This window comes from Fusarium subglutinans (genome assembly GCF_013396075.1).
Source record: "Fusarium subglutinans strain NRRL 66333 chromosome Unknown NRRL66333_c0000306, whole genome shotgun sequence".
Classification (NCBI taxonomy): Eukaryota; Fungi; Ascomycota; class Sordariomycetes; order Hypocreales; family Nectriaceae; genus Fusarium; species Fusarium subglutinans.
Genome location: NW_023502369.1, coordinates 17879 through 44406, shown reverse-complemented (window position 1 = coordinate 44406; position 26528 = coordinate 17879). Strand labels below are relative to the sequence as shown.

General features: G+C 49.0%; 8 protein-coding genes across 8 annotated transcripts; 5 read left to right on the top strand and 3 right to left on the bottom strand.

The window, feature by feature from the left end:
* Window positions 1-412: 412 nt before the first annotated feature.
* Window positions 413-2103, top strand: FSUBG_13060 (uncharacterized protein; the record flags this gene model as incomplete). The annotated part of the gene is made up of 3 exons (XM_036677912.1): window positions 413-518; window positions 588-1885; window positions 1933-2103. 3 exons carry the CDS (start codon window positions 413-415, stop codon window positions 2101-2103), a joined length of 1575 nt encoding a protein of 524 aa, XP_036531485.1.
* A 1006-nt stretch (window positions 2104-3109) lies between these two features.
* On the bottom strand, window positions 3110-5332 carry FSUBG_13059 (uncharacterized protein; the record flags this gene model as incomplete). The annotated part of the gene is made up of 1 exon (XM_036677910.1): window positions 3110-5332. The coding sequence occupies one exon, from the start codon at window positions 5330-5332 to the stop codon at window positions 3110-3112; it is 2223 nt and encodes a 740-aa protein (XP_036531484.1).
* Window positions 5333-7089: 1757 nt separating this feature from the next.
* FSUBG_13058 (oxidoreductase) lies at window positions 7090-8241 on the top strand (the record flags this gene model as incomplete). Its single annotated transcript, XM_036677909.1, has 1 exon — window positions 7090-8241. The coding sequence occupies one exon, from the start codon at window positions 7090-7092 to the stop codon at window positions 8239-8241; it is 1152 nt and encodes a 383-aa protein (XP_036531483.1).
* A 172-nt stretch (window positions 8242-8413) lies between these two features.
* On the bottom strand, window positions 8414-10940 carry FSUBG_13057 (campothecin resistance conferring; the record flags this gene model as incomplete). Its single annotated transcript, XM_036677908.1, has 4 exons — window positions 8414-10469; window positions 10517-10751; window positions 10803-10862; window positions 10907-10940. 4 exons carry the CDS (start codon window positions 10938-10940, stop codon window positions 8414-8416), a joined length of 2385 nt encoding a protein of 794 aa, XP_036531482.1.
* A 700-nt stretch (window positions 10941-11640) lies between these two features.
* Window positions 11641-12178, top strand: FSUBG_13056 (uncharacterized protein; the record flags this gene model as incomplete). Its single annotated transcript, XM_036677907.1, has 2 exons — window positions 11641-11676; window positions 11834-12178. The coding sequence occupies 2 exons, from the start codon at window positions 11641-11643 to the stop codon at window positions 12176-12178; spliced, it is 381 nt and encodes a 126-aa protein (XP_036531481.1).
* A 2310-nt stretch (window positions 12179-14488) lies between these two features.
* Window positions 14489-16012, bottom strand: FSUBG_13055 (MCH2 (monocarboxylate permease); the record flags this gene model as incomplete). The annotated part of the gene is made up of 1 exon (XM_036677906.1): window positions 14489-16012. One exon carries the CDS (start codon window positions 16010-16012, stop codon window positions 14489-14491), a length of 1524 nt encoding a protein of 507 aa, XP_036531480.1.
* Window positions 16013-17342: 1330 nt separating this feature from the next.
* FSUBG_13054 (uncharacterized protein) lies at window positions 17343-18774 on the top strand (the record flags this gene model as incomplete). Its single annotated transcript, XM_036677905.1, has 2 exons — window positions 17343-18282; window positions 18476-18774. The coding sequence occupies 2 exons, from the start codon at window positions 17343-17345 to the stop codon at window positions 18772-18774; spliced, it is 1239 nt and encodes a 412-aa protein (XP_036531479.1).
* A 5925-nt stretch (window positions 18775-24699) lies between these two features.
* FSUBG_13053 (glyoxylate pathway regulator GPR1) lies at window positions 24700-25649 on the top strand (the record flags this gene model as incomplete). Its single annotated transcript, XM_036677904.1, has 3 exons — window positions 24700-25055; window positions 25107-25502; window positions 25556-25649. 3 exons carry the CDS (start codon window positions 24700-24702, stop codon window positions 25647-25649), a joined length of 846 nt encoding a protein of 281 aa, XP_036531478.1.
* Window positions 25650-26528: the final 879 nt, after the last annotated feature.

Here is a 26528-nt window from a genome sequence, read left to right as displayed (position 1 = left end):
AGGCAAGGCAAGGCAAGGCAAGGCAAGGCAAGGCAGGGCAGGGCAGGGCAGGGCATGGGACGGAAGCTTGCGTAAATACAGAGGCGCTGTAGAATAGGTTACGTTAATCATGGATTGAATTGGATACCATGCCAGGAATTTTCCGCCAAGGTAATCTACCTAGCCAGGCTTGGGGTGGGCTGGTAGGCACCTTGACTTAGTTCATTTAGGCAATCCGACGCCATCATCAACATTTCCATTTTCTTGCTTTCAACCATTTTTTTCTTCCTCCCATACTCTCTCTTGGTAGTCGATATCTACTATCCTACCCTAACCTCAACCATTCATATTTTCTACCCACCACCTGTACCATAGATTGCGTACCTGGAACCTGGAAACACCAAGCATAAACTAGCCATAACCATCCTCCATCATGGTCGTCGATACCGCCTATTACGACACCCTGGGTGTCCAGCCCACGGCCACCGAGCTGGAGATCAAGAAGGCTTATCGCAAGATGGCTATTGTCCACCACCCAGGTTCGCTCTTGTTCCTCACTTCTACCGCTTTGTAGCATTTCGGAGAACTAAACATCTGTCACATCGCAGATAAGAATCCTAATGATCCTACCGCCCACGAAAAGTTCCAGGCCATCGGTGAGGCCTATCAAGTTCTGTCCGATTCCGATCTACGCGCAGCCTACGATAAGTTTGGAAAGGACTCTGCGAGACCGCAGGAGGGTTTCGCCGATCCAGCTGAATTCTTCAGCTCCATCTTTGGAGGCGAGGCCTTCGTGGACTGGATCGGTGAGATTAGCCTTATGAAGGATCTCACGGCAACCATGGACATCACGATGCAGGAGGAGGAAGAAGCTGCCGCTGCCGAAGCCGCCGCCGCCGCGCAAGCCGAGGAGGATTTCCCTGGAACTGAAGATGCGAAGAAGGAGAGCCTCAAAGAGCAAGAGCAGAAGGCGGAGGAGAAGGCCGCTGCCGCTGCAGAGCACCAAGCAGGCCCACCACCGCCGCCTTATGTTGCCGCTTCTGTCGCCGACGACAAGGAGACCAAGCCCGCTTCACCTGCCGCGCCCGCCGCTGGCCTCTCCGCCGAAACCCCTCAGCGAACCGATGCCACATCACCTGCTCCCTCGTCGAGCTCACGTAGCCGAACCCAGATCCCTCTTCGACCTGCACTGATGGACAAGTCTCACGAGGACCTTCTTGATGCAGAGGCGAACAAGGGTGAATTGACAGAGGAGGAGCTCAAGCACAAGGAGAAGAAGAAGGGTGGCCTGACCAAGGAGCAGCGTGAGCAGTTGGCAGCATACGAAAAGGAGCGTGCCAAGATTCGCCAGGAGCGTGTCGACACACTCTCTCGCAAGCTCCTCGACAGACTTAGCGTGTGGACAGAGACAGACAAGGGTTCTGACGTGACCAAGGCATTCCAGGAAAAGATGCGTCTCGAGGTTGAGAACCTGAAGATGGAGTCTTTCGGAATTGATATCTTGCACGCGATTGGCCAAACCTATGTCTCCAAGGCCTCGAGCTTACTCCGCAGCCAGAAGTTCTTTGGTATTGGTGGTTTCTTCAGCAGACTCCGTGACAAGGGCACACTCGTCAAGGAGACATGGAACACCATCAGCAGCGCTATTGATGCTCAGCAGACCATGGAGGATATGGCTAAGATGGAGGAGAAGGGTGGCGAGGACTGGACTGATGAGAAGCGTGCTGAATACGAGAGACGTGTCACTGGCAAGATTCTCACCGCTGCATGGAGGGGAAGCAAGTTTGAGATCCAGAGCGTTCTGCGCGAGGTCTGCGACAGCATTCTGAACGACAAGAAGGTCCACCTCAACAAGCGACTCGAGCGCGCACAGGCTCTTGTTCTGATTGGTGATGTCTTCATCCGGGTATGTTTCAAGTCCTGTTTTGTCGGAATCACACTAACCTTAACTAGGCTGAGCGATCCCCTGAAGAGGAGGGCGACTATCTCGTCTTCGAGCAGCTCGTCGCTGAGGCCGCAATGAAGAAGGACAAGGAGGAAGACCACAAGAAGAAGAAGGACCGCAAGTCGTTCCACGGCAAGGACAAGGAACCCAAAGACAAGGAGCACGCTACGACACCCTGAGCAGGGACGATGTTTCCTGGAGAGTTGGCAGAGGGCAGAGAAAGACTGCACAGCAAAGTGGAAGAAGACCTGCTTGTTTGAGCACCTGGAAAATGATGGCGGATATCAACTTGATGGACCTGGTTTGGTGGTTTGCATGATGAACTGGTGGCTGTTATAGATCGAGGATGACTGGCATTGATTTAGATATAACTTTCATGACACTATTCCCCCCTTTATGGAAATTTGACGGCGTTTGTCTGGTACCTCTAAATACAGCTCTTCCAGAGTGTGTGCACTTAGATCAAAGAACAGTGGCGAGGTGATCAGGTTGAGTTGAAGATTGGAGTTTCATCTCCTGATATCCTATATCCATTTCCTATTTCTGGTAACTATCTAATTTTCCCTATCGCATCCGTTCTTGGAACTCGAGGTAACCGTGCCGCGGGAAGCTTGAGAAGCAAAGCATTTCCAGGGTCAGGTTCTCTTTTCTGCAATATCCTCCAATGATTCCATCTTGTTGACTCGCCAGGTCGGCGTGGAAACTTCCTCCGGGGTATCTGTTATACATAGTATGTATCCAAAAGCAAACGAAAAGAAAAATCCCAAATCTTGGCGACAAATGAAAACCAAAAATGCCCAAATCTCCGAAGGGCGTATATATGTGTAACGATTGTCCAGGCTGAGTATTTGTGGTGGCGCTCCTTTTGGGAGAGAGAAGATCGTTTGAGAGGTGGAATCGATGGTGCATCGTAGCCGCTGGGAAGCAAAACGCTGTTGAAAGAAACAAAAGGGATGTAAAGATGATCGCTTGCTTGCCCAACGCCTTGTATGCATGCATGTATTTCCATTGACTTCGTAGATCTGATGATATTTTGTTGTGATGCCCTGAGGCTTGCCTGGTGTGTATAGACGAAAAAAAGGAGAACAAAAATTCGGTATGGTGAGTTGTATGTGATACGACGTCCTGGTCGACTTTGAGATGTGTCGAGTAGTGCGAAAATGTGTCATTTCCCGATGACTGAGATTAGCTGCTGTCTGGTTGCAATTCGATGCCACTATCACGATCCTGGGAACCCTTCTCCCAAGGCGGAGGAGCCTCAAGTGCCACGCTTCCAGGATCAGTTTCGAGATCGTCAACGCTAGCCAACGCATCGTCTTCATCTTCGTCTTCATCCCCGATCGCAGGAGCAAGTATCTGACCACCGAATTCAACGTCGGTGACACGGACCTTGTACTCGAGTGCCTTTTGGCCCTCCTTGATAAGAACCTCAGTCCAGTTTAGGCATCGTTTGATACTTTGGTTGATTTTCTGACTATCGACCAGCAACTCACGGTGCTTGGTCAAATCGAGCTGCAGACGATCTTCATCTCGCTTCCGTCGGGACATGGCTTTTTCGATCGCTTTCTCGTCAGTGGGATCCAGAGGGTCAGAAGCCGAGACTGAGTCAGTCATTGATAAATCTGATTCGTCAAGTGAGTCGTGTTCCTCGTCTGACGGAGCTGCCGAGTTGTCCTCTTCGCTAAGATCTGAAAGACTAATTGGTGCATCCGTGAGTGCTGCAGAAGTCACTCGGCTAGAAGCTGCTGAAGCAACAGCAGAGAGACGGCCTGATCTTGAAAGTCGGCGATACCTGCGTATCTCAGCCTGCTGTTTCCGTAGTTGCCTTTCCAGTGTCCGATTAATAGCTTCAAGGGAGGCGTTTGTGATTTCCAGATCTTGCACCTTTCGTTCTCTTCGGGCATTGGCGACCAGTTCGTTCACAGGCTCATGGCTAGACTTGGTAGGGCTCTGCAAGTCGGGCTGGGATCCGTCTTCTTTTTTCGCTTCTCCTTCTTCTTCATCCTCCTCATCGTCGAGATCTTCGGCAACTTGAAGAATCGAAGCCATCGTCAGAGCTGGCTGAGCTGAGCCAGGGCTTGAAGGGGGTGAGCCATATTCAAAAGGCCGTCGAGCCGGTGACATAGGCAATCTAGGTGAGTGAGAGTGGTCAAAATTGGGAACACTACCGGCTCTTGCATGGCCTCTCTGCTTTTTCGGGGCTGCATCGATGCTAACTCGTCTCTTGGAAGAGGTGATAGACGCTGGGGGGGCTAGTGGAGAAGCTATCTGAGGCGGTGACGCTACTTGCGGTCTGTTCCCGAGGCCAGGCACGCCAGTGTTTTTAAGTATAGAAGGTGTAGGTTGAGCAATCTTGATAGGAGAATGTGGCCTCGAGGGTAGTGCGTGATTTGATTGTTCGTTTGATGAACTGCTGGTGCTCGGGCGTTTAGACTGGAGTCTTGTTGTGGATGAATTCGCTGAAGAGGGCTTAAGCTCGAGATCCGCGCCATTGGCATAAAAGAACTTTGAGGATGAAGGTTCGGGTGCGTTACTGAGTGTCGGTGCGAATGGTGCAGAGACAGGAGGACTGGTCGGCTTTTTATATTCAGCATTGGCTTTACTGGCATGGAAGTAGGATGCAGGCTTTTGTGAGCCTAACGAGGGACGGCCGGCTGCTTGTGTTGAAGTCGGAGCATCGCTGGCACGAAAGAATTTGGCGTCCGGGTCTGCTGGAGACTCAGCTCGTGACAGTGATTGCCTTCCTGAGGAGCCCAAAGAGGCCCGAGGATCCCACCCATCTCGATCTAAATTTGGTGTCGAATTGGGCGTCGAACTAGTGCTATTGTGACGGCCTTGTCGACTGCCAGAACGGGGAGTCACAGCATCGTCGCGCCCAGACGTGCCTGAGCTCAATCCTTGAGTTGATCGTCGAACCAAAGGAGGTGCGCCTAATAAAGGACCTTTTGCTGTCGAAGCGATCTTGGGAGTCAGAGGCGTTCGTCCGACTGTTTTTACTGCTGCTGCACTGAGCTGCGGGGGCCTCTGTCTTGTGTCGCTTGGGGCCATTTTTAAGGTAGGAGGAGCGGAGCTCGACGAGGTAGAACGGGTCGAGGGGATTGTAGCGGTTACTGAAAGAACATGTTGTTGTTTTGTGTCGTGAAAGCCAAGGGATGGCGTCGTGCGAGCACTGGAGGATATAGTGGTGCCAGCGGAAGAGAATCGGGGACGAGCCTGAGCCTTAGTCTGGACTTGTGCCCGACCTGGAGTAGGGGTCTTGGATCGGGTCTTTGGGAGAGGTTTAGAAGAGGTGACTAATTTGTTGTTTCCGGCGGAGGAAGCGGAGCGGCGAATATGAGGCTGAGAGACTGAAAGGCCTGGAGATGTAGGACGAGAAGATGACGAGTTGATGGTGTTTAGAGTGCGCATTCTGTCCACGAGTTGGGTTGTCGGGAGAGCCTCTACTTGCTGGCTCAGGCTGAGATGAGTGGTGACGGGACGGAGCGGTGAGCTCTCATTGGCTGTGTGTAGAGGCGGTAACGGGGAAGGTTAAAGGGACTTCAGTGGGCAACGCCCTGTAATGCCAATGCTCCAGCGCGGTGATCACTAAAACGCTAGTGGTTTCTGGCTAATTTGGGGTCCAATCTCAATGTCGAGGTGACCACATCCAAAAGTAAACAAACAGTTTCGATGATGAGAGACAAGAGGCGGTGGGGTCGAGTGTTGGATAGATGAAGTGGCTTGACGATTTGAAGCGGGGGATGACTTTCTTTTCTGCAGGAGACAAGCGACAAGGAGTAGGTATCCAATTGAGTTGTTCACAGCGGGTATAGACGAGATAGCAATCACTGTCCGTTGGGTCACGACATAGGGAGCAAAAAATAAAAAGAAGACCAGGTCGTCACGGATGATATCAGGAGTAATGAGTCAAGGAGAAAAGAGAGGCGAAAGGGAGACAGCCGAGAAAAGAGAAGCACAAAAACACACGAAAATAGACGAAAGGCTAGGGATAATAATTACATACAATACCTACCAGAAACTAGCGGGATGAACGGATCGTGGTCATTCATTCAAGACAAGGCAAGGCAAGGCGAAGGGCATGGCCAGGATGGGACGATCCCTGCTCCAGTCAGTGAGTGTCTTGCTTTTGACCTCTCTCTTCGAAATTGATCATGCTCATGTTTACTTTTCCATGACATATAAATGGACATGTCATGCTATAGACTCGAGTTTCATATGTCTTGTAATTGGGCAATCTGACTGGTTGCTGCCATCACGAAACATACCTCCGTACCTGGCAGGCTAGATCAGATGGGATAAGATGCACAAATGTTTATTTACAAGTGTGTGTCCCGTCAAACTCGCCTATAATTACAAGTGTTGCAATATTTAGAACAGTCAATTCCCCTTTCTCCATTCAACGGATCATCAAATAAACATCCACCGCTTATTATTACATTTTATGCCAACTGAAATCACAGGTCATGGAATGCCCCTTGCTCCTCACTATTCATCTCGACCTGTTCCAAATCCCCTGTCCCCTGCAAAATACACGGGTGCCAGCTTTTCTCCGTCGATCACTGAGCTGTCTACGGAGTACGGAGACTGCTTGTGGCATGACCAACTACTAAGGTAAGGTAGCCAACGTTGACGCCACAAGAAGCAACAGCCGAATGATTTGAGCCGTATTATTACCGTACTGTCTGTTTCATGGCGATTTATTGAGGCATGAAAAGCAGTAAAGTCAAGTATATTCATCAGTGGAAGGTAGAACGAAAATAGAACTCGGTGCACAAGCGAAATAAAGTTATGAGCTCAGAGTAAAGTTATGACAGAAACACTCTAGAATTATTCTAGCCCGCCCCAGTTCAATTATGAATTCGGTAATTATTCACATGAAAATCGAACCTCGAACCAGCCAATCAGGGTTTCCCCGTTGCAAGGCTCAAGGTTAGCTCCGGCCTTTCAGCTCCAACTCTGATTTTCTTTGTCCGCCGCTGACAAAAGCAAGTCCATCAACTATTACCGGAGGCGCATCACAAGGTGGCCCGATGATTCTGCAATAACCATTCCACAACCCACTCCCTCCCTTCTTCTCGCCAATCGACCCCAACTCTCCAAGTCACCTGGGGAAAACTCTCTTTTCCGTTTCTCGTGTTTCACACTTCTGTCTTTATTGTGTCGTCATGGGCGTTATTGGTATCGGCCTCATCGTCGTCTCTGTTGTCTGGGTACTTGTTCGTCCGCCGTCATGGATGCCAGAGCCGCTGCAGATCCTTCTTCGTTGGAGGGGAACTGGTCCTCCTGCTATTGTAGCTAAGGACAAGGCTGAGACTGAAGCTGATGATGCTGATCCTGGACCCCGTATCATGGTGTCGGATCACGAGGTGGAACCGGGCCCTCGACTCCGGGCTCGCCCGGCCGATAACCGTACCACACGAGACGACGAACAGCGTCGAGACCAAGGAAAGGCCACTGCTACTGCGATCGATACCCCAACCTCCTCGTCCAAGATCGACAGGGACGATGCTGCTTCTATGCCGCCGCCTCCTATACCAAAGATTGCGCCCCCACCTCCAACCATCTCCGAACCCGAAGAACAAACAACTCCCAAGGCTGTCGCATCCGATCCTCCCTCTATTTCCGTCCCCAGCTTCAGTCTCGATAATGCTCCTATTGCGCCGAGTTCACACCCCGCCCCGCGTCGGAACCCCACAGCCCCGGGCCCCGCTCTCTCCCCGAACCCAACCTCCATGATGCCTCCGCCTCCAGCTCCGGGCCGTCTACCTCCTCCCAAGTTCTCAGCTGCCCCACCTGCTGGTCGCATGCCATCACTCTCTCAGTTCCCCGCCGTGAACTCACCGCAACGCGCTCGTGGCCCTTTACCAAACCGAGGTCCTGCGTCATCTGGTGGCCTGGCACCTCCACCTACACACTCATCTAAGCCCAGCAAGCCCAATCGCAAGGTCCTCCTCACGCCAGGCCACTCTCCTCTTGACTGGGCTCGCATATCTGGACCGAATGCCGATCTTCGCGGTGTCGAACCCCAAACACCATACCTGCGCGTGACTCCATCCATGTTGAAGCGCATGACAGGTCGCAAGGGCAAAGATGCTTGGATGGCTCTGAACGGCAAAGTATACAATGTTACGCCCTATGCCGACTTTCATCCTGGCGGTGTTCCCGAGTTGCTGCGTGGGGCTGGGCGTGACGGGACCAAGTTGTTTGGTGAGATTCACCCCTGGGTGAACTACGAGACTATGTTATCAGCATGTCTCGTAGGCCTTCTTGTCGAGGAGTCTGAAGGCACAGAGAGTCAGATGGACCAGATGGATTAGACCATGACATTGAAGAGACGACATAGACCATAGACGCAAGACTAACTGGCGCATCCATGTTACATGGAAACGATATTTTACATGTATTAGACTATACTGTTCGCGCCATAGATGTTCTTCTCGAACACTTAGATGTACATTAGCTAGAAAGATACCCCACAGAGACCGGTCTTTACCGTCTCTTTCCAAATCGAAACTTGAGCTCGTCATCGCTGTCACTATCCGCGACTTCCACAGCCCTTCTCGTTGGCCGACTTCGCTTCGGAGGCTGCTGTCCTGCAGCAGGCTCTGCAGCAGCTCGTTTACTCCCCTGACTAGTGTTCTGTGATGCTTGGCTCTTTGATTTAGCCTGCGACTGTGTTTGTGGTGCTGTGGCCTGTGCCCCTCGTGTTCGAGTCGCTGGTACCGAAGATCGTTGCGATACTGAATTACTCTCTTCGTCGCTGCTGTCTGATATGACATTAGCGTATGCCCTTTTCTGGGCACGAGATGAAGCCGATGGTGCTGTGGGCGCAGATGGTTGTGACTGTGTTCCAGGAGCCTGGCTTAAGTTCCCCTTTCTCCGCTCCATTTCCTCATCCTCGAGCCAGTAATCGTCTCCAACGCCGAACTCCTTCGTCTTGACCTGCGTTAAAGGCACAATAGTCTTTGCAGGCTGTCGTCCTGTCGCCTCTCCGCGTTGTCTGAACCTCTTGAAGTTCTTCATCCCATTCCACTTGGGGTCCCATCTTCCGTCACGAATATCTTGTTCTCGAGTACGGGGATTGCTAGGCTGTCGTACTTCAATCTCCTCCACGATGTTGAGTCTGCGAATCTCGGCAAGATCAACATCATCTGGCAGATTTGCCAAATCTTCCTTTTCAGCTCGTGCACGAGCTTCTTCTTGCTCTCTGTTTTGTGCAGCTATTGCTAAAATATCAAACTCTTTCTTGATCTTCTTTGGCTCTGGGACCTTCTCGGTTGTCTCAGTTTCCATCTGCTCAGCCGGCTCCTCCAAATCTTCACCTCGCTCTATCCGTTGACGCTTGAATCTCTCTGCTGCGGTTGTCATACCATCCATGAGACCATCTTGCGGCAAAGGTGAAGCTCGCCTCTTCCTTTGTGAAGACCTGGCATTGCTGGTAGGTAGCGTTTCTAGGGGTGCATCTGGCTCCTGAGACACGAATAGACCTCCTTCCTCTGCTGGCGCTTGCGTCGCATTCTGAGTCGCAGCACGGGTTGCGGGTTGATTTGCAGGCACTGTTGCTGCAGGAATATCGTCCATATCAACGTCATCATCTCCGCCGAAGCCTGCAAAGCGTCTCTTGACAGTTCTCCTTGTCCGCCCACGTCGAGGAGCAAGCTGTGACTCATCGGGTGCCTGAGACATTTCAGCCTGTGTGGCAGGGTGCTGTGTCCCATTGGCCACCTCAGGATCTTGAAGCGTCTGGTGTTGGTGTTGAGTATTATGTGCAGACTCAACCTCGAGAGGACGTCGAAGAATACCCGCATCTTTGATGAGGATTGCTTCCAGAAACTCACTCTGCTCAATAGGACGATGGTCCAGTCTCAGAGATACAGACCTGAAGAAATCAACATACCAGTCAACTGAACCTCCTTTCGAAGGAACGAAGCGTACTACTACTACACCTTTGCCCTCACTGCCGTCGTTAAAGGCACCGAGGCCCTTTTCACCAGCGACACTTTTGACGTATTGAACAAAATCATCGACCGAAGTTTCTTCGGGGACAACATTTCGCAACAACGCTTTGCCCCCACCACTCGTAATAGGTGCTAGCAAGTTATTGTACTGTACAGGGTCATAGAAGATGAAGCTGTAGCCTTCGAATATGTCGCGTCTCCCTGCATCTGGGGCATACGTCGAGTCAGGGTGTTGTACAGGCTCGCCTCCCCTTGGAGGTAAATGCTGCATAGCATCGGGCCAGTTTTTATCGAAATCCTGCTCCAGGGGGCTCAACTCGGTGGTCTCCGCCCCATCCGCTAAATTTCCGGCTTCAGCCACTGCATCGAGAAAAGTTTCCGTCACAATGTGTTTCCCGTTGATCAAGGCTTGAAGCCCTTTGGCAGTATTTCGCTTCTTTGAGACAACATGTGTAGTCGAGTCAACATATTCTGTTACCAGCTTGATATCAAGCTGCTCGAATCTTGCTCGGAGTGTAGTTAGGGGGTCTGTCTGTAGTTCCTTGCTGGTGAAAGAAAACGCAAAGACAACTGGTTCCCACGAGATGCTGTGGACTGTAAGCGACGTAACACCAGATCGGATGACACGGCTCACCTGAATCTGTTTGGGCATTTCCCCATCGTAAACTCGACCTTGTCCCCTTCAATCACCTTCCTCTTGCCTTTTATCTTTTCTCCATTGACGACTGTCCCTATCTTTGTCGCCAAATCTTCGATCGTGAGCGTAGAGCGACTCCTTGGATTGTGCGCCTGGCCTTTGTCGACAGGGCTGACGGTGATGGTCAAGTGCTTGCGCGAGATTGTATTGTGTGATATCGCAAGTTGGCCGGCTACAGCATTTTATGAGCATAAATTCTTTCTCCTTGGGGCTTTTCTCTTACGTTCTGCGGCTGTTCGACCAAACAGATAGGTTTTCCCCGGTCGCAACCATAACTTTCGGCCTAGGGATGATTAGCCAGATCGACAGATGAAAGTCAAAACTCACCATCAAAGGCCTCTGAATTTTCCAGGATCCACATCTCCAGGCGCCAAGTACGACGCGAGGTCGTTTACAATTCCATACAACTATTGGCGAAGCTGCAAGTTATGACGTGAGGTCGAGATCGCGCATCTTGCGGGGCCGTACGGAGTAGACGCGACTCAGTCAGCCTTTCGTGACGCCAGATCACGTGCCTACCTTGATCTCACTTACACGGTATCAATTACGGGATGAACAAAGAGTTGGTGATCATGGGCTTCATTATTCTAAGGAAATGATTGAATGTTAAAAGAGTTAGAAATTGATCTGCTTATACATTAGGTAGTTTGTTTTGGCACTCAAGCCTAAAGTTCGCTGTCCTTCCTCTTGCTCCTCGATTTTGGTCTTGTGTATGATTCAGGGTGCGATCTAGAATATCAGGCAGAATCATGTCAACTTTTCTCTCAGGAGTATCTTCTGCGGCATGTAATAGATGCCCCACAAGGCACTCACTGTGAATCCTCTTCCTATTCTCTTCACACAACAGGCGTCCCCGAAACGGCCCATAACACCGCACTAGATCCCCAACCAAGGCTTCACTTATAAGAAAACAGAAACGTGAGTTATTGTACCTATGGCTTGAAGTGCATACTTGCAGACTTTTACATATTTGCGGACGCTGTCTAACTACTTGAAGATCTAGACCAGAGTTACCGACTATATAAATCCGAGAAGGCCTCGACGTTCACTTGAGAATTACTATGGACGAGCGCAACGATACCGATCACAATGGGAGCGTAAGTCCTGACATATCTCACTGTAGGAATCGATCGTTAATATATGAATGTGAAGCCACCTCGCAAGAGATCCAAGACAGTTCACTTCCCTGGTGAAGACTACAATGCGGACAATGCCCGCTTGCGCAATGCGTAGCCACGCACTGGCGGACTTTAGCCATCGAAGTCGAAGGAGATCGACTACTGTGGTGCGATCCGCAAAGAATGCGCTGGTATGGGGACGGATTTGAATGCTCGTTTCCTTTACGTCGTGCCGGCAAACGGAGCTGTGGTTTTCTTCCAGGGGATGAACCAAGCCGCAGCAAGTCTCGACAAAGACTATATGGCCCAGGCTTGCGAAATGGTAACATTTCAATTCGACTCGAGCCGCACTTTGAGGCTGTTCGCAAAGCTTCTCAAAACGCACTTCGAGAACCATGGTGGCGTTGTGCCCCGGGTCCACGCGAAGATTCTTGTATTCGGGAGTGCTTCTTTTCCCGAAGCACCACTTCTCAACGGATAGGGCACGGAACATCACGCACAGGGATCCTACACAGACGCCCATAATCACGTTAGAGACTGAGTGGCCGCTGTGCTCAACGTTTCGACTGACATGGGAGTTGAGCTTCATCTCTGCCGTCCCTGGAGAGACTTTGGTTCCCTCAGGGGGGGCTACAACTCCCATACGAGACGCTGGGTATGATCTGTCGGTCACTTTGGAAGAGGTCAATTGGCTCCAAGTGCCAGACCAATCCATCAGCTTTCTGAAGGCAATGTCAGCCAGAGCGGTAACCGGGGAGCCACTAGACGACACGAATCTCCAATTCCAGTCCAGTCTGACCGAAGATATTGCTAGAGCTCTTGTCGATCATGGCAATCGATTCATCCGTTATTGGTCATTATAATAATCTTTCAGCCCGTACGGGCATTGTCCGCCTTTGCTGCCTGCCCACCTTACGCGCAATACTTTACAGTATAGTCCTTGGCTCGACGGGCGAGGGAAACTTTTTGAGGATACGGGCTGTGCGGACAGTGACCGCTCTTACAAAGCAGCTCGCCCATACAAGCAAGACGGTGGAATTTCAGTGTTGTTATGGGATATCTTGAGAGCATCAAGCTATAAGTTTGCTACATGATGAATTCAAATAGCTCATTAATTATGAATTGCTAGTATTTGCCCAATTACTCCTCACACAGCATTCTTCCTACTCTGACCATAGGAACAACATAAGTCAACAGCATCCAGACGCTCAAACAGGTCAGCACTACAGATACCAAGACTGTGTAATTGTGTGTCTTATGTTATCTGTTCGTAAATTACATAAGTAAATAAGTTAGGCTAGCTTTCTTAAACTGTACTCAGGGAATGGCTTAAATGCTCGTATTACATCGTGCCCATAAAAAGGTGAGATTCAGGACCAAAGTCAAACATACAGCGATCATAATAGTAACGATTCTTCTGCAAGTAAAAGTAAACACAATATATCATTCTCATGAGAGCCATTATTGCCAAATTGTTCATCCGTCTGCCTATCATCTTAACCATCCCTCGTCTTAGAACTTCTAAGCACATCAAATCGTAACTTGGTCAGGTTTAGCAGCTTTGCTTCCGGTGCTTATTCAAGTCAATACTAAATACTCCCTATAGTTGTTATACGTACTAATGCGTGGTAACGGTGCAAGTGTTGCATCGGACATGGTGGCAGTTCGTGCAAACGGTATGTACTGCCCAATCCCAGGTCTGAAGGCAGCGACACTAATAACGAGGCGTTACATTCAACCATGGCAACCTTGGATAGAGTTAGATTGTGACTTACACATTTCCAGTAATAAGTGACTGGTTCGGGAGTCATATTGGGCTACCTAAACATACAATCAGTATAAGTCTACTGTAAGAAAATGGTTTTGGTTACCTACATGTGATTTGAGTATATTGTAAATATCGGTAGTTGACTTACACCCATTTCCGAGCTCCAAAACGGGCTCGAAGCTCGAGCTTTATTCCGATGCGGCTCTGCGGTCGACTGACACTCAAGGCTCGGGGTTACCGCGAAGGATGCAACCCAACGCTGGCCAGGGTACCAATGAGAAGTCCCATTTGCCCAGAAGCGTGATAAGTTCACTTTTAACCGGGTTGTTCATGATTAGTGCTATCTTGACGTCAGTGAATGGTTGGGGGCGAAACTTGGATGGTGTTGATGATGATAGGCGAAAGCAAGGGAACCTAGAATGCCAATAGAATGAAGGCCTCGTGCTACACTGCTTGGGAACATATGACTCAAGTAGAGTTTCGGGATTAACAGTTATTTGTGAATAATGTATATCCGGGCTCCAGTGTGTCTTTAATGAGTTACATCGGGCGACTCTGGCAAGGGCTGCTGAAGACACGAGACGCGAGACGGACGCTTTGAGGGCATGCAGCAGTGCCACATGGTAGGTTAGGTTGACTATAGACTCCTTATAGTTACCTTCAGATCCTCCATTATTGGTACTAGCAAGTGGACTTGTGAGGCTCAAGTCAACCAAGCCCACCCACCCTACTATCGTATGTTACCGATAAACAGTCAAAGTATAACTAGATCTCTGGGCCTGTGATGGCCGGCCAACTTAAGCAGGAGGTTTTCGAGGATTTCAACTGATCAAGTATTTGTCAATCGGTTTCTCTTATTGTTATTATTTACTCGTAGGCTTGAGCCGTTTGATGCGGTAACAAATGCTAACATTTAACAGTATTTGATCATAAATTGAACGCCAACGTTATCCTAAGCGCCGTATATACTTTGCAAATAGGGACAAAAAATAAAGATCTTCAGTATAGCCCAGACACAAGTCTCTAAACCTTGCTGGGTTTATAGCATTCAGCTATCATCTTCTTCCGGCCAACTCTCCTGCTCTTGATACTAATAGCGTCGCTCGCTTGAGATCTAACGCGATGTATTTCCTCGGGATCGTGATTCGTAGCACGAGCGATCTCACGGAGTTCGCCAATCTTCCAGCCGCGCAGGAAGAAGAGGCACAGTCCTCCAGCGATATACATTATGCCAACAAAGATTTGGGCGCCGATGTACTTTCCGGTGCCGGCGACAATCTGTAAAGCAATGGGTGTGCTGAACGTGCAAGGCAAGCTGATGATGATCCAAGTCAAGTTGAGGGCAGCAGGAACATCAGCAAGACCGACGACCTCGGCTGTGACTGGAGCCACTGTTGCCCAGTAGGTTCCGGCCATGCCACCTCCCACGATGGTGAAGAAGAGAAGAAGTCCATAAGACTTGGCGTTAATCCAGATAGCAAAGACGAGAATTGCAGCCAGCCAAGTTGTCCCGCAGGCCATGTTGATACGCCCTGTGCGGTCACTGAAATACCCGATGAAAGGACGGCCGGCAGCCTGACCCAGATTGAAGATGGCGCTGACCATGGCTGCTTGAGAGGCATTGAGGCCAATGAAGTTGGCATAGTTTGCCAGACTGAAGATGAGAACCACATATCCCAACATGCTGAACCACCCATAACCAAGAAGCAGGATAAACTCAGCACGTTTGAGGAGTCCCAGGTCGAAGGGTGCTTGACGAGAGCCAATGATCTTGTTACGATCCTTGACTAGGATAGTGCAGATGATATTGACGACGAAGACAATAATTCCGAGTATCCTGTACGCCCATGCAAGACTGATGTTCCGGATAATGGCTCCAGCTGCCAAGGAGTATAACAAACCGCCGAGACCCGAACCAGCTGCACTGATACCGTTTGCGAGAGACCGACGAGTTGTGAACCACTGGGGAACGATACCAACGCTGGGAACAAATAGGAGGCCCATTCCTAGACCAAAGCAAACGCCCTGTGTGAGGAAGAGTTGGTATATCTTGGTCGCAAAGCTAGCGCATATCAAGCTAGCGGTTTCCAATACGATACCGGCGAAGAGAGTAGGTTTTGTGCCGAATTCGCGGACGCAGAGTGTAGCAAGGGGCGAGACAAGCATAGCACAAGCAATACTCAATGATCCGACAAAGGCGTAGTGAAGAGATGTTGCTCCGGGGAATGTGTTGTTGGCGATGAAATGGGCCAGAAAGACTCCGTAACTCGAGTTGAGACCCCATGTATGGGCGTTGATAGTCGCAACACAGGCACAGCAAACCCATCCATAGCCTCCATTGGGTGGCGGAGGCGGCACATCTGTCCTCGGGGGAAACATATCACCATTGTCCTTCTCCTGGCTCGAAGATTGCCGTTGGACTTCTTGGGCTGGAGTGATGACATCGCCTTCTTCAGTAGTGGTGGTGTCGAGACTCCTCCGAGCCGAACCCGTCTCCGGCTCCGGCTCCGGGGACCGGGAGGTCTTTTTCTCGTCGTTGTCTCCCATTGTTTACGGGAATTGGGAGGAAAGACGAAATGGAAAAGATGGAGGAGGAGTCATGATTTTATTTAGTAAAAAAAAATGGACAAAAAGGGATCAAGTGCTTCTTAACTATGACCCCGGCTTAGAGGGACCTCTAGGGCATCTCCGACGACCGGAAATGGCGTCCGGGGATAAGACGGGTCCAGTTTTGATGCGTCTTGGCTTCGGTTGGCGGCGCAGAACCACGCGGGGCGTAAGCCATCGCTGTATGTCTCTCGCTAGGGTCTTGTTGTGCTGACAAAATTGTAATTGGATGATATATGTTACAAACAGAGCCAAGATCCAATGACTCTGTCTGTCTACTCACTGCACCAAGACGAGTCTCCCTTTGGCTTCCGTATACAGGCAATAGACGGCCATAACAATAAGACAGACACAGGGGAATAAGATTTCGACCTGGGGACAAAGCGGGGGAACTTTCCAATCCAATCTCAGCCGATCTGATCGGCTATTACCCGCATTTACTCGCTCCCACTTCCGCCCGCCTTTTCCCTTCTTGTTGCTCTCCTTGTGACCTTTCGTGGGGTAATGCACATACATTATTTGACACCAAGGCCCGGCATTTCATGTTGGTGAATAGCAAGTGTCGTCTTTTCTGCTTATAAATGCTACATGGTTTGTCATAATATGTGTCAAAACAAGGCGCCAAGCTTCAGCGCTGCTTGTCTAATATGCCGAGGTCTATGGCGTTGCCCCTCCCGGACTATTCGGTGGTAATAACGCATTGCGCTTGAACTACGGGTACGGGACAGGAGCATCTTCCTCCTTTCGAATCTTGGTGTGAACAAGCATCACCGAGTCTCCCCCAGCTAACCTACACCACTCCCCATATGTGACCGAATACTTACTGTTCCTGGATGATACACTGCTTGCGAACAATTTTATTCTCGTTCAAATGGACCGAACATACCAAAACTATGAGTAAAGTCAATGAACGGGCTAGTGACAACATAATTTCCCAACTTGGCATCAGCTTAATGGCTGGTTCGACATATAAAAACAAGCCATCCACAAGATGATGAACTGAGAGTCCCCCGTGAACACGGCTTTTCGACTGTTGTTGAGAATAAACGGACGGATCACAGTTGCAAAAAGGCTTGTTCCAACCCGAACAGTTGTCTAACACGTAATAAGGTCTTGTTGTGAACAATTCGATTGCAAGATATATATTACACAGCCTCACCAAGCTCTGAAACGAGCCTATCTCCTCATTCAGCACGGATTCTTTAATCAAGAACAGCCTAATCCACTCCTTCGGTTCGAAAAAGAGAAGAAACAACTTGCGCCTCTCATAATGGGTTTCAGGCTCCAAGCTGCCGATCCAGGGGCGATTGTATCAATTGTCATTTTAGCCATCATCATCGCTATCCGTATAAGCGGATTTGCGATTTTACAGTACGGTCGGTGGAAGTACTGGTATATAGACGGACGTTTCAACGGGTCAAAGGCAGTTTCGGTTATCTTGACCATCCACGACTCGAATGATCCGAATCTGGTTGATTATGTTCGCAGTATTCTGAAAAACAAGCCCGAGTGTCTCCTGATTACAACTAACAACAGAAAGGCTCAGCACCGGGTAGACGGCAAGTTGAAAGGGTTGAGATTCGCGTTCTCTGATACGAAGATTCGTGTTGGTACTGTCAACGAGCCGAATAGACGTCGCGAGATTGCCCATGCTTTGGACTCGGTTGACACTCCGTTTGTGGTTCTCACTGATCAGGGAGTTCATTGGGGTGAGGGGTTCCTCAAGTCGGTAATAATCCCCTTTGCAAATCATCGTGTTGGCTGCGTTACTGTTCCGATGATGGCAAGGAAGCGAGATGGGATCTGGGGGTCATTCTGGACATGCCTCTTCTCCTGTTACTACTGTCTTGTAACGGAGAGGAACAGGGCACTTAATGCTTTCGATTCCTCAGTGGTTTTCACAGGCTCGCCTATCATGTTCCGCACCAAGTTGGTTGCCCAGCCGAGATTCAAACAGCAGTTCGAGGTCGATCCGTGCTTGAACCGACGACATGGTGTCCATAAAGCAGATGAGTATCTATTCTTCAACCGGTACTTTCTTCAAGAAGAGGGTCCACATGAGGAACCTTGTCTTGTTGTGTTTCAAGACATGCCAGAAGTCATGGTTTCAGTAGATCGACCGTCTATTGCCGGTTTCCTCAGCGAGTATCTTCAAATGACTAGGAATCTCTGGCGTCTTAGTCGTGTGATGATACGTCGCAAGGAGCGCAGTCAGTATCCCTGTGCCTTTTTACTGACGCATCTTGTCATTTCCTCTTACGTACGAGATTCTCTTCTTTCTTCTCGTACACTTCACGATCCCTCTTGGCGACGACGAGTGGGCGGTTTGGTACATATTCGAATATTCAATTTTCTTCTTCCTGGTGGTTGTGGGGTTCCGAATAGTCAGACGTTTCGCTGCAGGCGATGACTACGGCTTTGGAGGGACACTTATCATGGCTGTTTTGGTAGGTTGCCCAGCCTACTATTTCCTTGGGATCCTCAAGCTTGTGGAATTGGCCACCGCATGGAAGGCTGATGTTGAACTGATAAGTGAAGAAGAAGTCAAAGTGCGAAAGGGCGACCTCGAAGCTGTACGGTATCACGAGGCTCGAGCGGACATTGAAGAACCGCCGTGGATTTCGGAGTGCATGGAGTTGGAGAGACCCCAGGGCGAGCTTCGACCACTGCCGGATTTCCCACTCTATGTTATTGCGGAATAGGTTATTCGAAGCCTAGGTAAGTCATGACAAGTGCTCTCGTGTCCAGCTGCGGCATTGGGATGGGACGTGACAGTCCATGCCCTCCTATCGAGAACTAACTTAGGTAGTGCAGTGGGAGTCAGAAAATTGAATTCAAACTTGGCTGAAATGAAATTAAAATGTAAGTGTTTTTTTTCTGTGCTAATAAAGAGTTATATTCGAAGCACTTTAGGCTTTGACTTCAGTAACTTGCTCACTTCAATCCTCGTCGACAAAAAAAGCTGTGAGTATAAGAACGAACAAGTATGAATGTAATAGGATCTGTCTTTGAATTTGTGATAAACACGATGTTTGTGTTCTGTCTCCCGGTGTCACTCAAGGTCGGATGGTAGTCTACACGATTGCTTCAACTTGGGAACGCCCCGCCCACGCAGTCAATCAGCCCCATCAAGTGGAGCTTAGATAGAGTGGCAAATTTAGAAAGAGAGTCAAGATCTAGATCTCCCGAGAACATGTCTTCAGAATCAGTCTGGGGAATGTCTGTGGGGATACCCTCATGGGCCCGTCTGTGCTTGCATATGGGGATGAAATCCCAGCTATAGGAAGAGTGGTGTGATTGCGGAACCGAAGTGACTGGTGTTTTATTGAAATCGGAAGTCAATTCTCAGATTCTGGGGTTCCCCAGTCTGTAGATTCAGACAGCGATGTTGTGTAATATTGGGAGTGTAATGGAAGTACTTAGCCTATTCAATGACGGTGTTCCAGCCATATAGTAGTTTTTCTGATCATTCGTTAGCCGTATTTCAACAGCCTATTTATTCCTTTCTCTAGTACGCCTTCTACAGGAGGTTTATAGAGTCTTTTAGGCATCATACAATCTGAGAATTTCCCCCCTGTGAGACATCCAGCGGGCCACCTTATCACCGATTATAATGCCGTACGGAACTTTTTATTCAACAGTTCTTCAGATATTTGATGGTATTCATAAGCTATATGCTTCAGACCTGTACCGGGCGAAAGATTCCCATGTGGCGACACTTTACCGTCAACACCAGGCAAAGGCTTGGGCTACGGCACAAAGAGACTCATCAAGCTATTATATGGGGAGAGCTGCCTGATCGAAAGTATGATGGGTCCAACTGCATTTCATAACACTTTGTGGCGATGTAAACATTTCACAGAAAAATTCATGAGTGATCTGTGTCTGTGTTGAACATCGAATGGGGTTTACGCTCTGTATTGTGAGGTCTCACTCAACAAAGTAACACTATCCATACAACAGCACTTATATTACAACATCAAGGAGTTGGCGAAGAGGTAGGTTTCTTCGCTTGTGCCTCGCGCTCGCGAGTTTGGTCTCGTCCGAGCCTCCCGGACAACCTCCTATCGCTTTGACAGAGGCATCTTTTACCGACTTCAGGGGAAACAGAACCGAGGTTATGCTGACCAGATAATGACTGTAATATTCAACATCTTCGAGTTACGTTGCATCATGAGAGTAAAGATTCTCAATAAGTATCACAAACTGCCATTCGGAGGAAAGGAACTTGCTCAAAAGGGGGGAAAAACTCTTTCATCTCGAGTCATTCTCCATCGTGGAGTACAACACAGCCGAGGACAACTAACATACGACACATGGTTTGTTCAAGTATCCATTCAGTGAATATCTGCCTGGCGTTCAAAGCTCAGGGGTAGCAGTTGCAGTGGAAACACAGAGGGATATTTAGCACCAATGATCACCAACATTCAGCCTCTCGCTCAGGAGGGCATTGGCGCATGCGACCCTCACATTGGACACGGATATTGGAATCCGATATGCGCTCAAGTGACTGTAACAAACCATGACATGACCGGCCGTAGTTGCCGTTCAAGACCCTTTTGATGAGCGGCAGCAGATCAGATCCTTGTCTCGCTAGCTTGGCCTCTCGCGGCTCTTGAGGTCTTGGCTGGCGTAAATGTGGCCTGTGCGTGTTTGTGTCAGAGGTTGATGAGCAATGAGAGCCAGGGGTTCTGAGACGGGAATAGTTGACTGGTTGTGTTTGTCTGTGTTTTGCAGCAAGGTCTTCATTCTGGGTTTGCACTTCGGATCCGCAATCTGTATTTGTCTAATAAAGGGTAGCAATGGTGACACTTCAGGCCAACAAAGAGGCTTCGGTGGCTCGGACAGAGCGACAAAGATGATATTTCCGCAGGCGGAATTTGAAGGTGGGGAGACAAGGCAAAGGCAGTGGGAGAGAGACAGACAGCGGATCCTCACTCATACGATCAAGGATGACAGTGGGACCCGTCAGGTTATGATGATGATGAGGGGGCAGGTGGGTCGCAAAATAATACGCACACACAAGAAGGCTGACAGAAATGTATTGTGGAATTAAATGCTAGCTGTGACCTGCTTATTTATGTCAGTAACTCTGTCTTACTATGGTGAGAGAGCTTTGGTGTGCGGATTATTTTGAGACCCACCTGGGGGGGCAAATTTTGGAGACTGTTTCTTTTTCTCCATTCTTCATCGGTGATGATTCTGCGGTGAAGACAAAGCGAGATTGGAGTGATCGTCTACATAAAATGAGAATATGTAGGGAGAGGCTGGTGATAAACGCATCGATGATACGGGGATAAGAGGAGACTGCTACACTTATCATGAGAACAAACAATTGGAGGAGGTTCACGTTCAGTAGCCGTGGCGTCATCGCTTTCAGTTCCTGCACTGCACCACACTCAGTCCCCTGAAGTGGAGGACGCCACTTGACCAGGAAGATCCCTGCACCTAATTGCTTCTGGAAAAACTGCCTGAAGGTCTCCTCTCTCTCTCCTTTGCTGCAGAAAGAGGCGTCAACTGAGTCATAGATTCTTCAAAAACGGTACATGTCAGCATATCGCGACTCATAATACTTATTCTCAGTGCCAAACCCTCACACTCTCTCCTCTCACTCAGTCATACAGTAACCGAACGTCACTTCGGTTACTCCAAAAGAGCCGCCCAGTCAAACCCTGCAACAAGCGGAAGCGCTATCAGTACCCTTGAACAAAAAAAAAAACAGGAAGCTCAAAAAACAATGGATTTTAATTTGGGCGCATCGATCATTCGATGTAATAACAGTATCCGTCTTGTAGCCGACTGACAACCGAGGATAAAGTACAAGCTAATTTTCCTCATTAACCAGACATTCCCCTCCGAGGAATTAGACTCTGAGAGTAAACGGCCCTTTTCCTCGTCTTCTCTCGTGTTCCTGTTGAGAATGTTGTGTTCTTTTATCGGAGGATGAGCCGTTGAGAGACGACTGCCGACGATGTTTAGCTTGGCTGGGCTGGGCACGCTTTACTAAGATTGGGGGTGCATTCTGCTGTGTGCAAGCCATGCAGATGAGTTTTGTAGTTGGGGTCTGGCAGCTGAATTGAGTTGGAGTAGGGCGAGAGGACAGAAGGCTTTTTCACGATGCATCGGGTCTTGGCTCATTATCTCGCTATTCCCGCCTGATCTCTCTCTTCTCCAAATTCCTTTCGCTGAGGAGAACCCTACCACTTCCTCGCTCGGGCCCTTTTCTTTTTGGAGAACAACTTTAGACTTGGCAGTTGTCATAACGAAACGCTGCTGTATCCGTTTCTATGTCACGGTGATTTCATGATCGTAGTTCTCACTCTTGGCTCTTTGTTCATTCGAGCCAACGCTTTCTCTACAGCTGCACAACTACACAATGATCACCGACTCTACTCTTCAAACGAAGTGTCCCTCTGCATAACCGAGGACTGCACCGTGTTCTATGTGAATCAACGGAACGGATAAGTCGGCGTCAGATAAAATGGGTCTTTTGCCTCTCTTTCGCAATATCAGTGACGAAAGTGATGCTGCTCAGGCCCACCTTCGGCCATCGTCCAGAGGTTCTCTCCTCGTTCTTTATCTCGTCCAGATTCTGGGGAAATAAATCGGGATCTTGGACCCCAGAGTCTGCCCCAGATTGTTTAATTCAAGTTTAAATCTCCAGGTTTTGTTGGTGGTTTTGCTATCTTTTTCATGGTTCAAGATTTTTGGGCTGCAAGTTGGTGATGTTGTCATGGGCGTGCACCAACCTGATCAACTCACGCCCCTGCTAGATTTCTCCAATTCTTAGTGAGCGTACCCCCTCACATCATCCCACGGTCTTGGCTTTTTTCCTCTGCTCTCTGTTGCATCTCGGCCGCAGCCGTCGGAGGGGAAAAAAACACATCAGCCTCCTTGTGTGTGTGTGTGTGTGTGCCCCTGTCACTAATAGGCGTCAACATTGCCGACCCTCCCACTTGAACAAGACTTTGCATCATGGTCTCCCAACTAAATTCTTTAGTAAAATCACCACGTGCTCTGAAATGCTAATTTCTTGGAAAATATGGACCTTGCAGTGAGATCTTTGCTGCTTTGTAAGGCAGATCACCACTGTTATGTGGGCGCTAGGTGGACAATCTGCGTGGTTCTCCACGTTTTGACCGTGAGGCGGCGACTTTGTTGATCGCCCTGACTTTTGAGCGTAAAGAGCTTTGGGTTTTTACTCTAATATTGAGGTTGTTTCTATGAGATTGGGGTTTCGAGATATATGAGTTGTGGAGAAGAGCTTCCGATTATAATGGCTGGTGCTTTAATTGTCTACAAGACGGTTTGCAGTCAAGACTTCAATCGATGTTTGCTCTCAACAAACTTTGCGAACAACTAGTATTAACATTGAAGCCTGGCTGGTTTCTTAGTCCATGGCATTTATGAAGAGATGTACACCTACATGTAATCGTGTATAGCTCAGGCCAGCGAGTTCACGATCTTGATGATTGATCGACTGATGATTTTCAGCTTCAAATCCATCCACGCGATCTTCCTTAACATCTACCGACATCAACTCCCGAACTTCTCTTCTTACCTGCAATCTTTAGTCAAATGTATCTCTCTCATAAATCATCTTCTCCGCAAAGTTGAGGGATAACCCCAGCACCACCGGATCTCAGATGTATGTACCTTATGCTAGGGCCAACATGCTGCATATCATGCTCTGTAATCGGCAATACGCGCCTGTTCACACGCTGAAACGTCTGGAAGTCAAAGACCGACGGCATCTTTTCCCGGTTATTCTTTGGCCGTGCGAGTAGATCATTCAGTTTTCTCCTCATGTCTTCCCCACAATGTGATTGTGTTCCCCACGGGTTGTCATGTTCTCCGGATTGTTGGGGTTTGGGTTTGGGTGTTTTTGATGATAATGAGGGTCCTTTGTTTGTACGGAGAGCCAATTAGAACACTCAAGGGGGCAGTTCTACTTTGCTTGTGGTTTTGTTTAGACCTTACCGGAAATATATGTTTTTGTTGTCAGGAGAGGAAGAGATCATGAGGTGGACAATCCGGGCCGTTGTGCCTTGCCATGTCACCCTCACGGACTTGCAGTCACCACGACGATAATAGATATGTTTAGATTAAACATTGATTGTCTATCTACAGCAACGTAACTGAACACAATCGTCATTGTTTGCCCAATTGATACACTTGATGCCCCCCCAAATCTGCAGCTGTTGTTGATCTTGCACCCCCATTCTAGACCCTTTGGACCCCGGTCAGAGAGGAGAGAGCATTTTCTTTCTCCACGCCCACGCCCACGCCCTCGCCCTAGTCGTCGGGGCACTCCACCGTCACTCCACCTACGTACCCATATCACTCCACAGCACCCGACGTTCTCTACAGTACCTACAGTACGTCCCCGTCTCTAGAACCTAATTTGATATCCATTCTCTCTCTCTCTTCAATTCCCGTGTTGAGTTTCTTGCCCTGGTCGAACTAGTCCGTCCTGCTTTATAAATCTGTCTTGTCTCCCGTTGCCACTTTCGATCTCATTGTTTTTCTTGCTATTCAATCTCACGCTTGCTTGGTCCCTTAGATCGATACATCACTTATAGAACATCACTTGGACTTCAGTAGTCTGCATCAACACTCTTCACACAATGGCTCAACCAATGCCCGATTACCAACAACAATTCTCCAACGAGTCTCCTCATGACTCTGACAAGACTCTGGAGCGTCAGACAACCGCTGCCCATCAACAAGCTCATCCTCATCTCTATGCCCACCCCTCAAATATCCATCCTGCTTTCGGTGGTGCCCTGCAACCAGGTCTCTGGAAGCCTGTTGAGCACCGCAAGTTCGCCAACCCAGCTCCTCTAGGACTATGCGCTTTCGCTCTTACAACCTTTGTCCTATCATGCATCAACATGCACGTCCGTGGTGAATCTTCACCTGCTATTGCTATCCCCGTAGCCTTTGGATATGGCGGTCTTGTTCAGCTTTGCGCTGGCATGTGGTATGTTATACTTTACACTCAACTTATACACCTTGTCTAACATTTACCTAGGGAAATGGCTGTTGGAAACACATTCGGTGCTACCGCCCTATCATCATATGGAGGCTTCTGGATCGCCTACGGTCTTCTCTTGACACCAACATGGAACGTCCTCGGCGCCGATGGTCCTTACGAGGGTGATACTGGTTCCGTCATGGGCTTCTTCCTTACTGGCTGGTGGATCTTCACAACACTTCTCCTCATCTGCACGCTCAAGTCCACCCTCGCCTTCTTCTCTCTCTTCTTCTTCCTCGACATCTGTTTCCTCTTGCTTGCATGCGAGAACTATGCTCACGACTTGGGCAACCACAGTGCTCAGCTTGCTCTTCAAAAGGCAGCTGGATTCTTTGGTTTCTTGGCCGCATTCATGGCTTGGTACAATGCCCTCGCCGGTCTCCAAGACAGCAGGTATGTTTAACCACCTCGCCCTACAAAAGTATACATCGCTAACAAGTCATCAGCAACTCCTTCTTCCAGGTTCCCGTCATCCACTTCCCCTGGTCCGATGAGGGTCGGGCACACCGTCACCACAAGGCCGAGCAAAACCTTGCTTAGACGTGCATCGATGAAGTTTTGTTGCATTTCACGCGTTACGACTTGGATTCTTACAAAATAGGGTGTATGCATTCCCAATTCCGGCGAACATATGTTTTGAGTCCGCTGCATTGAAGGAGTTTTAGAAGGTAATTCGCTGTACCGGCCAGCGATCGTTGGCTTTTGCGTTTACAGCCGCCGCTGAAGCATCGCGGCTCATTAGATGGTGTTTATCATGTCATATAATAAGCTTGGTACTGTACATATGGAAAAACGAGGAACCTCATGATTAAAGTCTCAAAGTTGATTGAGTGCACCTGTGATCGATTCACTGACGCTGTAATATTCTGTGGAGTGGATGAAAGCCAATGCCAGCTTTTCTGAACAATTTCTGGATGACCGACTATGCCTTATGAGGCACACTAGAATCTCGATCATGGTTACAATCGTCATTTGGATCATGGTTCCTGCAGGTTCATCGTGCAGGCCGATACTGGTGTTGACGCCAATGCCGAGCTCACGCCACTTGATGACAGCCACAAGTCACAATGGGGTACCACATTCATTTGAGACAGATCCTCCACCGATATATTTCTTTGTAGATCTTCTTAACGTGATGCGGAAAGTATAGTTTGTTGCCCGTTCCATCGATATTTCATCATCCCGTCATCCCGAAGGTGGGGCCGCCCAGCTCCGAAAAACCGGGACCGACCGATCAGTGCCACGGCCGATAATCGGGAAAAAGCAAGAGCAATTATCAATCTTGAATCTGCTAATCTCTAAACCTATTCACGTCTGCCGAGATCGTCGGCATATTACTCTCACATCATGCGTCGTAACATCTCTAAACCCCTTTTCCATTCTAGACCGGAGAAGCTTCATTCTCACGCATCGTACGAT